Source organism: Columba livia, chromosome 10 (genome assembly GCF_036013475.1).
Source record: "Columba livia isolate bColLiv1 breed racing homer chromosome 10, bColLiv1.pat.W.v2, whole genome shotgun sequence".
Lineage (NCBI taxonomy): Eukaryota > Metazoa > Chordata > Aves > Columbiformes > Columbidae > Columba > Columba livia.
In genome coordinates, this window is record NC_088611.1 from 9,380,486 (window position 1) to 9,395,987 (window position 15,502).

At 35.4% G+C, this 15,502-nt stretch overlaps 1 protein-coding gene across 28 annotated transcripts in view; it reads right to left on the bottom strand.

The window, feature by feature from the left end:
- Nucleotides 1–15,502, bottom strand: part of ERC2 (ELKS/RAB6-interacting/CAST family member 2) — a 439,127-nt gene that overhangs the window by 55,500 nt on the left and 368,125 nt on the right. For 26 of the 28 annotated variants that reach the window (XM_065074542.1, XM_065074533.1, XM_065074531.1 and 23 more), the window contains one exon: nucleotides 6,115–6,305. The exons of the other annotated variants lie outside the window; for them this stretch is intronic. In XM_065074542.1, coding sequence (XP_064930614.1) covers nucleotides 6,225–6,305 — 81 coding nt within the window. In that variant the 3' untranslated portion in view covers nucleotides 6,115–6,224. The remainder of the gene's footprint in view (nucleotides 1–6,114; nucleotides 6,306–15,502) is intronic. 28 annotated transcript variants of the gene reach the window in all.

Here is a 15,502-nt window from a genome sequence, read left to right on the forward strand (position 1 = left end):
TACCTTCCCCCACAGCCACCAGTTTTGAACGAAAGCATATTCCATGTTTAAGATTCTATATTTACTTAGTTTAAATATTTATGGGTGAGATGTATATACAGTATTGAATAAAACAGAAACCAGATTCATTCCTTAATGAGTGAGAAAGAATAGACTTCATATGGGGCAAAATGTAGTGTTAGAAATTGTCACTACTTCTTTAAATTCAGCAACCACAAGAAATGTTAAATCTTCTCAACTACTGTACGGAATAACAAAACCAAAAGAAAGTGTTATTAGTTTTTCTTCTATATTATCAGATTTTTATGACAAAGGTTAGAATGTTCAAAAATGTGTTTAAATTTATTCAGCTGTTCTCATAGTTTCGTGTTTCACTGGGCTGCTACATTGCATTATGTTCCCATATGACTGGATTAAAGCTATCTTACAGCCTGGTTAAGTTATTAGTCCAGCGTCTGAGTACTTCTTCAGAACCTTCTTTATTAAGTATGGACAAGATGCAAAAGTCATATTGAAATCTAAAAAAAACCAAAAAACAAACAAAACAAAACACCAACAAAACCAGAAACAAACAGGACATAGACAGTATTTGTCAGATCAACACTTCTAAAGACTGCTTTTACTCCAAAGACACTGATAAACTAAATATGGTGTTAAATCCAGTTATAGGAAGACTGGACAGCCCAAGGGAGATGTAACGGGATATAGAGACTTTAACCTTTAGGTCATCAATTTAGATTCAGCTCAAGCTGATCATGACCAACATTCCCACATGATGAATGTTTGTTAGCCTGTGTAAAGAAATAGACACAATAAATATTGGTAGGCACATTACCAAGGTAACTGATCCCTTTTGGTAATCTCAGAAGAATACCAACACACTGACAGGGCACGAAACAATCTGGATTTGTGTTGTTTCATGGAATCCATCATCGACTGCAAATTCCAAAACAAGGTCCCAACCACAATCAAATTAATTACAACAGGTTTTGGAATTGGGTTTTTTTTCAGTAGATGCACATTTCAACTGGAAGCATCTTCAACAGTCATCACCACTGAGTTCACCTTGTCATAATAAAGTATAAGGTGCAAAAAAAGAGATAGAAAACTATATTGAAGAATTCCATTACATTAATTGCTGTTATATCCCAAATACTATTTCTCAGTTGAACTTTTAAAAGTGTGGATATAGGAAAAACAGAGAAAAACCTGAGACAGCTGACAGGAATAACCAGAGGCATGGAAAGACAGCTCTATATGGAATCTAAGACTGAGATTTAGTTTGGAGTCCAGATTAATAAATGTTGCCTGTTATGAATATATAAAATAATGATTATTACAGACATTTCTTCAGAGCCTGGGGCTTATTAATAAAGCTAGGCACAAAGGTTCTTTCCTAGACTATAAGAATTCTGAAGATTTCAGAAAGGTCTCATTAGTATTAGGACAAATCCTTTCACAATTTCCACAAAAGCAGAGATACCCAACCTATTACAGACAATAGTCCAGTGGTAATGACAGTTGCCTTGGATGCATTAGATATTCAACTGGGTTTAAGTCTCTATTCAGCTGGATTCAGAAAAGGAAATTGAACCAAAGTCACATGTCTTAAAGGATAATGCCCTAACTATTAGGCCGTAGGTATTGTAATGCAGATTTCTCTCAAGGTTTCTTGTTGAACAGTTCCATTTTCAATAAATTAGTTATTTACTATTTGAAATTAAAGCTTCCTAAAGGGAATTTCTTCAAACTACCCTTGATATGAGAGAGGTTTCAGGTTTGATAAAGCAACAATTTCTAGCAAAAATTCTGTTAGTGTTAGCTTGAAAAATTCCCTAGCAGCATCAGTATTCCCAAAAGTGAATGCAAATAAGTTTCAGACATTTGTGAACAGTCTGTTCTTTTTTTTTCTTTGTGGCAACACTAAAGGGGTGACAATAAGACCAGGCTATGCAATCTTTCCCTATCTAAGATATCAAGTGATTTAAGTCTGGGGAATCATTGCTACTAATCATCTACCAATGAACCTCTCCTATAAAATAAAAATAACAAAATACACAATAAAATGGAAAACATTTTCGTTTAAAATTGATCAAGGTAAAACACAATAATCATACTGCTTTTTCTTTTTTTTTTTTGCTAAGTGACAATGCAATTGACAATCTTTATACCTGGGAGGACAAGGCCTTTAATCTGAGCTTTAACTAGCATATGGGTCATCTTCCCCATGATTTCTTTTACCTTTCCTACCTGTGATCTTGAAAATACGCTGTTCCCAAATTAAATACTAATTTTCACGTGATTGTAACTGCAAGTCTGCTTTTCATTTCTGCATCTAGTCTTTCACTTGACTGTTACCTGACTATCAAGATGCTTATTGATCACAACTTTAATTACTGTAACTGCCTTATGCATGGCTTCCCAAAGTACACTAATTCAAATCAACTAGAATTGGGTAATATAGTTTATCCACAGTTATACAAAATTTAATCATTCTTGAAGATGTCTACTCATTTCCAAAGTTTACCACCCTATCAACTCATAGCTTATAAAATTTTTCCCTTCTGTAGAAATGTTTCTGATTTCTTTGTTCTCCTACTCAATTTTCTGATTCCAGTTTTCTTTCAGTCCTCCCTATCTGTCTCTGTCACTATGTGGGTTATTTAGCTATTTTTTATGTGGGTTTTCTAGCTATTTATCCCAAATTTGTAACATACCCATTGATTTCTTCTTGTCACATACCAGCAAACACCCTCTTCTCTAGAGCAATCAGGTCAGCACTGTGCTAAGAAGTTCTCTACAGCGGTGGGTCCCCATGCATACACAATCATTAATATATGATGATGACTTACAATATTTTCAATTTAACTTCTGCTCACTGTAAAAGGAGACATAGATTTGAACTGTGCAAATGGTAGCTCTTCTAAAGACAATTTATGAGACAGTGAAAGTCCTGCGTGGGGAAACATAAATGCTGCCAAACAAACTGCACATAAACCTACCCTGTCAACAACCAGGATACAGCCTGCAACCTTCCTACTTGTGCTGGGTGCTATCCTAGTATATGAAAAGCTCCACTGCAATGAAAATAGACACTAGCAAGGCAGAAAGAGACTTGCCTTTAGAATGAACGGCCTGTCATGAATAAAACTTTCTATTCCCACCACCACCTCTGCCAATTTACAAAGCAGTAATAGTTCACAATGTAATACAATTGAATACGAAACCAGGTGATACATCTACTGTCAGAAAAGCAATGTGTAATGAATCACATTATTACTCTGGTGTTTTAAACAGGTAGAAACAATAATAAAATAACTGCTAAGGAAATCCAGAGTTCTAATTTTATACTGTCTGTAGCTCTTCAGACTAAAAATAATTTACAGGTGTCATTTTCAAAACTAGTATTTCTATTAAAAAGAAAACCAGACTCATCCTAGTTGAGCTTAGACATTGACTTATGACAATAATTCCACTGAGGCAGATTAATGCATTTGAGCGAATAAGGACCTGCACTGCAGGACTTAATAAAAACATACATATTGAAAAAAAAAAAAAAACAAAACACAAAAAAAACCCACAAAAACATAGCCTAGGAATTAAGTCAGAAATTTTGAAAAATTTTGTCCTGTAAATGCAATTCACTTAATTTAGTTGCCTATTCCTGATTTCAGTTCTAATGTAGAGTGGTCTACAGAACTGCTCAAAAAGCATTGACACATTTAAACCAATTCCACTTTTTAGAGCTTCAAAATGCACTGGTTTGTCTATGTTTCATAACTGTCAATGGACTTTTGAACAACAAATTCTATCATCTTGTTGAATTATAACACATTCTTCTAAAATTAACTTATGTTTGAAAAACAGGTTCATAAAAATCCCTCAGTTCTACACTCAAAGGGGCTGTTAACTTAAAATAAACTAATTATAGCCCTAAAAAGTATAAGAAGTGAAAATGGGACATGAGCACCTCCAGCCAAAATGATGATCCTCAAAGGCCGCTGTCTCAGCCTTAGAGATATCTACTCCCTAAAGACAACATCATTTTCAATGGTAAGGTAGGCCAGACCCAGGAACTGCCCCTGTGCATGGCCAGACTTTACCTACTCGGCCATGACTGAACATCTCACTGCACAGTTTATATCTAAGCCTTCCAGAAAAAAAGCCTACCCCTGCACAGATGATCTGAGGAGTTTGATCCAACAGGTGTTCTCAAAGCCAGCCTAAGCCAAACTAATAAACACCAACTAGGTGGGTTTCCTTCAAAATTCCTCAGGTGCTATTTTTTTCCAAAATGGTACATGAACAGCAGTCATTCCTAGCCTAGCAGCAGTACTACTCATCCCAGAAACAAAATCCCCAGGTTCAATTCCTTCTTCATTTTAGGACACAAAACAGTATCTTTTAGCAGAATGTTCTAATCACTAGGCTACAGGTTGCATTAACCGTTGGGATGAGGATAGGGATACACTAAATCTCTCCTGCTGAAGCTGTATCATTGTAGAGAAAATAATTCAAGATTCATTGGGCCAGAGAAAGAACACAAGAGGGAGCAAGAGTCTGTAGCCTAGTGATTTGGGCACTCGGTTGGGAAAAGGTGTCCTGAGTTCCTGGCCTTTGCTCCATAGAAGGTTCATGCAATTTATCTAAGAGCCTTTCCATAATGTAAGTCCTAGCTTGAATCTGGCTATATTTTCCTTTTTGATCCAAGTTTATATATAATCTTTTGTGTAATCACATTTATCAGTTTGAATTTTGCAAACATCAACATGTCTTTTGTGTGCTCCTAATGCGAATTTAAAAATAGAGAACATCAATAAAAACAAAACGGGCCAAACCCCTTAAGCTTATTTCATATTTGTTTTGCTTTATATGTATATAAAATACAAGAACTTACTTGACAGCAGGTTAAATATAATATTAAAAGGCAAATGCATTTATTTACATGTGTCAATAATGCTGCTTTGAATTTCTAAGTTGGAATTTATTTTTTCATCTCATCTTTCTCAGGACGTGATAAGATTTTTAAGAAGTTATAACAACAGTAATAGACTTGTCATATTTCAACTCTGCTCAGTTTCAGTTTCTGATTCCCACTTGATAGTATTTTCATTTGCTGTTTCTCATTCCCTAGCACAACAGTGCAACGTCATGCAGGCGACTGTTTAAATCCAAGTAAGTTTACCCTGAAATTCCCACTCCAACAATTTCATGGACAGACTTCTGTTTTTGCTAAACATTCTTTTTATAATAGCTTCATTTTGGGACTAAGCCTACATAACAAGGTCCCTTTAAATAATATTCCATGCCTTGAAACATATTACAAAAACTGTTATATCAAGGCAAGTTATGCAACAGCTCTCTATGGTTTTAGCATATTTACTCTGTCACGCCATATGTGAGACTGCAGCCTCCACAACAAAACCTTTACACACTGAAGTCATTATCTCTGTGAAGTCTGCAACTGGCATTTAAAACTTATTGATGGCCTGGGTATTGGTGGCTCAGTAGGCAGCACTCTTGCCGGAGGCCCAGAAGGTCAGAGGTTCACATTCTGCTCAGAGAACAAGCTGGACATATTCCAGGATTGTGTGTGGGCTGTGCTAGACTCTGAAAGGGGCAGTCCTCAGGACAGTAAGTGAAACCTTGTCTGTTTTGTGGATATCAAAGTCCTCTTGGAAATGGAAGAGGAAGAGTAAGAAGCAAGTTTAACTTGCCTGAAGCAAGTGAATGAAAATGAGCGTACTTGCTGGGGAACCTGGATTTAGTTGCATGTGCTAAATACGTAACAGTATAACTGCAGTACACTGAATAGTATTCAACAAGCCTTTTTGGTCTTCGTTGTAAGCCTATGTTCAAGAGACAGGTACAGACTGCCAGGCATGCTCAGTGTTTGCTAACTTCCACAATAGCAGAATGACTTAGGATTCAATTTCACACCATGGACATATGAAAAATGCATGTGTAGTTTTGGTAAGTGAGGAGTCTAAACAAAAGTGCTTTAACACTGGTAAAACTTCAGACAATACTATAGAATTACTGAAAAAATCTTCAGCCAAATATCCAAGTCAATACTAGCAACATATACAGAGAATAATATAAATAGAGATTAACCTGCTCTGGTGTTAAACTTTGATACTTGAATATCCCAGATGTCTCCCTCCTCCTCTTCTTCTTTATAGACAGGTAAAGATGGACCTCTTGAAGGAACTGGGGATCACACTCTAGGCAAAGGTTGGACAGGTGATCAATGTACAGCATGAGATTTTGCCGTGGCTATGTGCCTCCAACAGTGACTGGATCATCTGGTTTAGAAAAACAATTCAAAATTGTAATATTTTCTAAATAACTTATTTAGGGAAAAATTAGCAAAAGGGAGAACAAAGGACTTTTATAACATGGAATGTTATCACAGAACTTGTTCCCATAAGTATAGAGTTCATTTCAAAAATTCACTTATTTCTTATTTAACATTCAGTTCATCAGCTTTTTAATTCTTTAGAAGCTGGCCCTTAGAGAATTGTATTCCATTTCCACCAACAGAATGTGTTCAACAGTTACTGATGAGATATGAAGTTATTCTTATAATTTTCAATTTCTGGTTTTCGATGTCTAACACAACCATACAAAGTGCCAAGGCCAGGCCTGGCTCATTATTTGAACAGGCTTAGGAGCAAGCCAGTATTTATTAGCCAAATGGGATTCTAATCTGTAGTGCACTTCAGGAAAGTATTCACAGAGGTTAATGTTTGTTAATGAAGATTCATCTCCCAACACTCCCTTCATTGTCAATACACTGAAAGAGCATTTTCTAAAGGACCATTCAGAGCACCTAAAGTGAGCCTTTTTCTTCTAGCATTTAGGAACACCCTCTTTTATCTACCTATCTTGTACCTAGTGGGTTTTTTTTAACTGTCATGGAAAAACAAATAATGCCTTCCTTCCCAGAAATGTCCATCAGTATAATGGACCTTTAGGTTTAAGTTTGGTGAAATCAACCTGTATTGAAGCAAGAGCGTTTATACACAGTGAAAGCAATTGCAAATTACAATCAACATGACATCTTTGGGCTACCATACATTTAATATGTAAGCAATGAGTTTCTTAAACAAAACAATTTAATGATGGCATTATTTCTAGTTTAGGAACAGAGGAACTCATAATATAATCCCAGTGCAAATTTGCAAAGAATTATGAGTTGTATTTTGTCACTAAAATATGAAAATAAGATATTTCAAGGAACGAAGGATGTCCTCTTAACCTATGACAACAAATTTGTTTGGTTTTTTCTCTTCTCAGTAAGAAAGCAATTAGGTTTTTTTCCAATAAAAATATCCTTGTCCATATATAAACACTCCTGGTAATCATGTAATTACCTTACCCAATCAGATTAAATTGCTGTCAGTTGAGTTCCCACTGTTGATTAACTTTCATGTACTCTAAACCTAAATGAAGTCTTTGGTAAAGTCACTTAGTCATTTACAAAGGTGTCTCTATGATTCCAAAAAGTATAACAGCAATATATTATTTGCTACAGTCATCAAATATCCAAGGTCAAGGATAGATCACAGTGGACCCCTTTTTTGAAACCCAAATACAGAATTAAACTATGTTGCTTATTTTTGCGTTTCTTGCCATGACTTCTAAATGTAATAGTAACCTTTGACCCCCACACATTAAACACCATAATTATGTAATTAAAACTAATTATGCAATTTAACATACATATTTTTGTCCTACAACAGGCAGGTCAATTACCTCACTCATTGACCTTGGAAGCTTTCACAGTTTAAACAAAACAATGAGGCTTTCAATTAATTTTAAAGTACAAACAGAGAAGGAACAGCAGAATCACAAGTCTTCAAGCTAATGTTGCATAGACAGATCACTTATAAATCTCTTCATTTTTTATTACCTAAAATAAATCCCTTGATAAAAACTTCTAAATGCCTTCTTTCTGTAATTAGAAATGTTAACACATTTGTGAACAAATCATATACACATTACTTGCCAAATGCAAGCCAGAATGGAAGCCATATATTGCTTTCTCTTTGTCCCACTTCTTCACTTTGCTTCCTCCTGTACCTCCCTACCTCTCTCCCTGTTCCACCTTCATTTTCTGAAGTCTTTTTCTTTCTCCTTTTTTCATTTTCTTCTCTGTTCCACTGCTAACTAAAACTTGATAGAAATTGATATATTATGGAACTGCTGTAGCTGTTGTCTTTTCCAGTTTCTGCTTCCATCCCTAATCCTGTTCACAGGGTGGTGTTTCACATCAGGTCCTGGCTGATAATCCAGAACACTGAGGGTACTCTGGACTGCAGAAAGCTACAGCTAAAACAAACATGGTACAGGCTTTAAAAGAAATATTCTGATTTTGCAGTGCTGGAAGTTTGGTACAAGTGAGAGACACTTTATTAAATTATTGAAATATGTTTCACCTGGATAATATCTTCATTCTCTTCACACACTTAGGTAAACTACATGTATGGTCTGAAATTTTTTACTATTGTACAACAAAGACTCATGCAATATTACATTGTGTCCAAGGAACTTCTTCCTTTTCATAGAAGAAAATTACCACCATAATTCAACCACGTCTTTATTTTTCAGTAAACTAAATCCCATTCACTAAAGAACAATTCTTAAAGCAAGTATAAGCCTAGGAGCTGTATATTAAAAAGGATTATGTTCTGCTATCCTATTTTTTCAATTGCTATCATAGCCACAAATAGTTTCACTGAAGTTACTAGGCTTAGCTGTGAAGTATAGTGACAGACAATGTGTATTTGTAGGTATACCAATCAAGCTTTATATTGTTTTCTCTAAACCTTGTTTTATGTGGGATCAGAAAATAGCTACTGGCAAAATACATATGCAAATCTTTGCTGAAACTTTGAAAGTAAGGCAAAAATATCTACATCGCACTTTGTGTTTTGGTGTCATTTCTAACACCGGGTTTGGATTCCTTTTGGTTCTCTGCTTTAATTAGTCCTGACTTGCACAAGCAGCTTGAAAAGATATCAGTATACCTTTGACATAATGGAAACAAGGAGCACCGAACTCTGAAAAAGGAGTTACAACAGGAAAGAAACGATTTAAGATGGTAGCAGGCCTTACTGCAACATTAAATCTCAAATTGAATCTGATTTATATAAAGTAAACCAATACACTGAAATAGTGCCTCAAACTTCTGGACAATAGTTTGAAGGAAAATAATATAGTTCATGTATAGAAATTCTATCTAAGGGAGTGGAGGAGATTATTCCTTATACTCTCATTTAACAAAAAGGTTCCTGTTTTGAACGGAACATTAACATTCTAATTCAGCTCATAGAGCATCCCAAACAGAGCAGCAAAAGAATGTGTGAAGTAGTCCAAATATGGTGCTATTGAGACAGAGTGGATTAGAGGAATTGGGACAGAATCCTGTAAGTGGCTAAACAGCAGCAGGAGATCAGCTTCACAAACAGCAGGATGCTGTTCTTTCCAGACGTGAGTGACATAATACAGGCAAAACAATCAAGATTTTAGCTGATAAATGTATGCATTAGGAAAGGCCTTGCTGTAGAACTTTCATACTGAACAAACTTCTAGGTAAATTCTGTAGACCTGACTTACACTGGAGAGTATTTTGCCTTATACAAACATGTTATGTTAATAACGTAAAACAGAATCCTTTATAGCATAAAGACAATAATTTTAAGAGCCTGAATACAGAAAACACGAGAATATTTGCTTAACGATTCAGCAAATGGATGAAGCCAAAAGATTTTGCAATTTGGCACGGCTTCATTTCTGTCCTGAGCAAATATATGTGTATTAGGTTAAATATACATACAAAAAAATAGCCCCAAATATCTAGAATAGCTAGACTGAATAAGTAACAGAACCTATGTAACCCTATTGATTATTCATAAATTCCATATTATAGCAGTAGGATTAGAGAAGGTTTAAGGTTCTGAAGGGAACAGTTGCATTTGTAAAGAGACATGTTGAGACATCAAAATAGGATGCACTTAATGAAAAAAATATAAAAAGATCGTTTTGATTTCTAAATTTGATGAGATTTTATAAAATCACACTTTCATTCTAGATGTCTATTTTTCACCCGCTATTTTCAAGATGTCTTTTAAAAGGCTGAGAGCCCACTTTGCATCTTATGACCAAACAGTAGAAAACGTACTCAACTGCTTTTTAGCTAGGGAAGTGCAAAACATTATGTGTAGAACATTCACCTGTCTTCCCCAAATTCTTTCCTATCCTCTACAAAATATTCTTGTGGGCTAATTGCTTCAGTAAGTTTGAAGTAAATTATAATTCTTGGGTCAAGAACAGATTCCAGGCCGAAGCAGAGGCCACACTTCCCCTCGACTCTAAGAATATCGTGAGACAATTTCTGAGTGAGGGGGTAACTGCAGGAGGCTTGGTAGAGAGCTAAAGAACCTTGGAGCACACCTGAGATACACCCACCACAGCACCCTTTCTCCTGTGTTGGTTCCTGATACAGTCTCTCAGCTTAAGTAGACTTCACAGAACAGATTTTATGCGTTGCAAACAGTAACACAGCATTTAATAGCCTCTGATGGATTCCAACCCTGCCACCCCCATGAATTCATCAAATCTCTTTTTGCGCCACAAAAGTTTGGCACTCACAAAATCATGTAGCAAGAAGTTCCATAGATCAATTGTAGTTTATAGGAAGAAATGCCCCATCCTCCCCACCTCATGTTTTTTTTAAAAAAACCTCCTCAACTACTAATTTTACTTGTTACTCAGATTAATTGTAATACGAAGGATCATAAGAAGATCATGGTTTTGAATTGACTTCTTCATCAGGGATGGCTTTATACTTTCTGAAAACTTAAAGGCATTTGTTTAAAACTTAGTTCTCCAGTTATCAACAGTCATTCAGAAATCAGTTTAAGAGTCAGTTGTGCCTTTGAGAACATAAGCTATAGTGATTAAGGAGGCAGGACAGAGCAAAAGCCAACGCAGATGCACAAAGGCACAGAGTTTCCCTGCCATGGCTTGGGCAACAAGATAAGAACACCAGGACATTTGCAGAAGACACCTGAAGAGTGTATTCCCTGAGCCCTTTCTCAGCACACTACCAGAAGTTTACTTATCTTCTGATCACAAAACAGGCATTTCACATCACATCATTGAGTGAGGGAAAATGACAGATTATGTCTGTATTTTGATAATTTGATGGACATGCAAATAGATTTATAGTCATTTCTTCCAGAGAAAGACCAGATTACAGAGCAGCTCAAGTTCTTGCTAGCTGGCTCCAGTTTATGGATCTTGTCACAAGATCTGTGAGCTTAATGCGGATAATTTCTGGAGATCTGTCATAAAACTATATGTTCAGGAATTAAAAATGGTGTAGATAGCAATAAGTATTCAGCAGTTCTACCTCTAGTCCACTGTTCAGCTTAAAAACAAGTAGATGATGCTGCTTTTCTATTACCTGCAGCATTGTGCAGTGACTGAAATATGTAGTCATCTTGTTCTCATCACCACAGGGAGTGTGACTTATTTACATGTATGAATGTATTGCACATTTATAGCATGTTTGGTACAGAGCAGAGCAACTCTGTAAAGGCTGATTAAGACATTATGCTGAACTAAAAATTGGATGTTTTGTGGATATCTGCGTTTTGGCCTTTCCCCAAATGTCTTCCCCCCACAAAGTGAAAGAGGACAGCTGGAGCAGAATAACTTTCCGTACGCAAGAGTCTTTTTTTTTCTTGCCTTTTGAAGGTATTACTTGCATGTTATTACATTTACATAAAGAATCTTTATTCTCTCCCATATATAGTAAATTGCACTCCAGTATGTGAATGTTGTATAGCAATTCCCCCCCCTCCTAATACAAAATAGGATTATCTTCACTGTCGTTCAAGCTTCCCTCCCCACCAAACACCATTACAAAGAATTGATGCAAATCTATTTTTGTTTGGTCTGTTTTATGTTGACAGCAATTAATTCTAAAGCCTACAGCATAAAGACATACAAGTATCACATATGTTTTTAATCTACAAGCAAGTTATCCAATTATTTTAGGTAAACTTTATGATCACAACCATTCTTACCAACTCTGATATGATAGGTTATTTTCTTCCTAATGGCTTAAGACTCATATACAGTGCTATAGGGAATATACTCTTGAACATTCCTCATGTTTTACCTCCTGATCTTGAAATAATAATATAATCAATGAGCACATTTTGTTTATACTTATTACTAAAAAGAAACTACAAGCATGCTGGGAAATAATATTCCATGCCTTAGGACTCAAACAAGTTCTCTTTATAAATAGAGCTTGTGTAAATCACAGACAAAGTTGACAAATTTCATGGATTAGTCATGGTGAAAATATCAGATTTCATGGTTTAAAACAGATTAGGAGGAAAATCATATTAGAATCCTGATTATACAAATTCTGCACATTGTTAAAGAATAAACCGAAAAATAGTGATAGTTCCAGAGTCAATATACTGAGTCACATACAGAGCCTAAATCTTTCTCATCAACCAGGCGCCTTGTAAAACCTCTGAAATCTATATTTAGGTACATTAAGCAAAACACACTAGAAGCAAAACGTCAGAAATTATAGAGACTATAGTACATTCAAGGTTTTTAAAAGCATTTTTCTATCAAATTACTCTAACGTGAAAATATTTTGTCACCTTATAGAAAAACTTTAACTAAAGGAAGAAACAGACTTTGAAATTAAAGTGGCTATTTTCACCATTTTTTGTATTTGGTGCATTTAATTAAAAACCAAGGAAAGAATCTCCTAAAGAAGTTTCACTTTAACAGAATATCTTGGTATTCTGGTAAAAATATAAAATTCATAGCAGTGAAAAACAACATTTGGATTTAAGAGAAACTATCAGTTTTCATGTAAAACTACATGGCTTTTAAGTCTTTCATGATGATGTAATTTAAAGTGAGGCTTTATTTGAAAGACAGGTTGCATACGACCATGTGATTCAGAAAGACTTGTTTACTATATAACTAGTTGGCTTGATGCCTACATCTCTTCTAGTTAGTTGCATAGACCACTCGTCATCTTTGCATATGAAGACAGCCAATTTGTCAGACATTTGCTTTAATTCTTTTTCTTTGTCTTCTTTACAATATCCTTCATATACATTCTGGTCATCAATATCATATATCTGACTGGAGGATGGAAATTCATTTGTGTCTCCGTCTTATTTCCTTTGCATGCAATCCTCCTGGGTCTTATAGGATGTACTTAATAAGAACCACATTATTCTGCTAAAGGAAGTCCTTGAGCAGACTCTGAGAAGCAGTATGGCAAATTAGTTTCAGAACATGGAAGGTCAGGTTGGAAATAAAAAAGCTGCAGTCATCTGCAGTATTTTTTGCTGTTCAGAAAGTAAGAAAAAGAGGTCTCACTTTAAATAAAGGATTCGTTTGATTTTTTCCTTTAGAAATCTGGACTATCATATCCACAAATGTGTTAGACATTAACTGAAACAGATTAAAATTAGCTTTCAGTTAAACTCACATTTTTAATATATGAGCAATCACACTTCTCTTTCAACTGTATTTAAGGGCTCTTGTTGCCACAAAAGCAACACAAAAATCATTATTTGCAACAAATCCTATACCATTTAATATTTAAATGTAAAGTGTGTTTGAGGTTGAACATAAATAGCCCTTTAGATGGTTGGAAATGACAGGTTTATAGTTGTCCTTGCAACCTTAATTCTGCCCCCTGGCGTCTATAAATTATGGGTATTTCTAACTAATGATCACACACTATTTTCCACTCAAGGATCTTAGTGTTATTTTGTTCACAGGCTAAACGTTTCTTACACAGTGAAGTTGCCTTTCAATACCACTGAAGTTTTTCAAACACTGCCTTTGCTAAACATCTCTCTGAATCTATATTACTATTTGCTTCCTGGGCTTCTCTGTGCTGCTCTTCACCATATCTGGATATCTCTAGAACACTAACAAACTGCTTTCTGCATCTCTTTTGTGATATGAAAAGAGCATTATTATCTGTGTGGGAAAAGATGGTGCACAGATACTGGGCAGAGTTTCAAAAGTCTTTATTGCAGATGTCTTGGTCATTTCCTCTAATGCATTAGACTTAACTTGTGTGAAGTTCATTTTTTATAGTCCTTTTCATTTTTGAAACAGTTGTATAGATTTTAACATGTTATATTTGACACATCTCTATAAAATAAAATCATGCATTTTATTTTTCTCATTCCACAGATGCTAAAAAGTTACTTTTGCCTAGGCGGCCCTGAGAATTGTTAGAACTGGCCTAAAACGCAGAACCATTCCTGGTGCTTCAGCACTGTTTTTGCTCCTCAGGATGAGGTACATTTACTACCATAGTGGTTGTGTTTTCATTGCTCTGTACCATGAATGCTGTATATGTCTGAGCCAGGTCATGACTGAAATAAATAAAAGTTCACACAATACCTATATTTTGGTCTACACAATTTGTTAGCACATAAGAAATCTGTAGTGATGGATAGGGCTAAGATGACCAATAACATTCTTGTTGGTCTCTCTCACAGTCACTATCCCATTTAATATGCAACTCAATATATTTTGTATATTAATGGATAGCAACCACAGAACAGTGGTGAGGTGTTTCAAAAAAGGCAGTAAATTGCTGTATAACTGAAAACTGCTGTAATGCACCAAAATAAAAAAATGTATGAACTACTTTTAATCTGGCAGTTCCTAACTTCCAGACTTTTGATTTACACTGTGATGTCCCTTTAATGAAGCCATTTTGTTGACTTGTAATATAAATTTGCTGTATTAAAAAACAAAAGTTACAGACAACTTTAATGATGGCTCATCAGTATCAGAAGCAAAGTCTGAGCTCTTAACAGTGACAGCTGAAGTACAGATATTCACGATTTAAAATAAAATTGTGGTCATTAGTGATCATTCCCAATTATAGTGCTGTGCATGGAAAGAAAAAGCTGCTAGCTCATATACCTGAGCAAATGAAAGCATTTTGGTTTATGTTAAAACACAGTGGAACATAAATCAATCACCTGCTCTCTGAATAAAATCTGGGTGCCTTATCTGGAGTGGCCATGCAAACTAAAAAGTAGTGAAAATAGGGCTTGTGATTCTTCAAACTCACCAGCTTTTCCTCCCTATTTTGAAATGGATCTGATCCAAAAGTCAGCTGGACTTATAAGGACCCTGTTTGCTGATTTCATTTAGGTGACATACAACTTGGAGGAGTTTGAGCAATGTGTATGGTCAGGTTAGAAATATTAGATCTACTCTTTGTTTCTACTGTCTGGTTTTCAATCATGCAGATCTCAATGGATTTCTCATTATCTGTTCTAATGTCGGTAAATTAGAATCAGCTACAAAAGTTAATTAAATAAATTTCTTCATAGAAGCAATGAATGCACCATTAAGAGCCAATGATAGTCTCAGTAAAGTCTATCAAAAGCTCCCAGTTTCTTCGGCGAGAAAA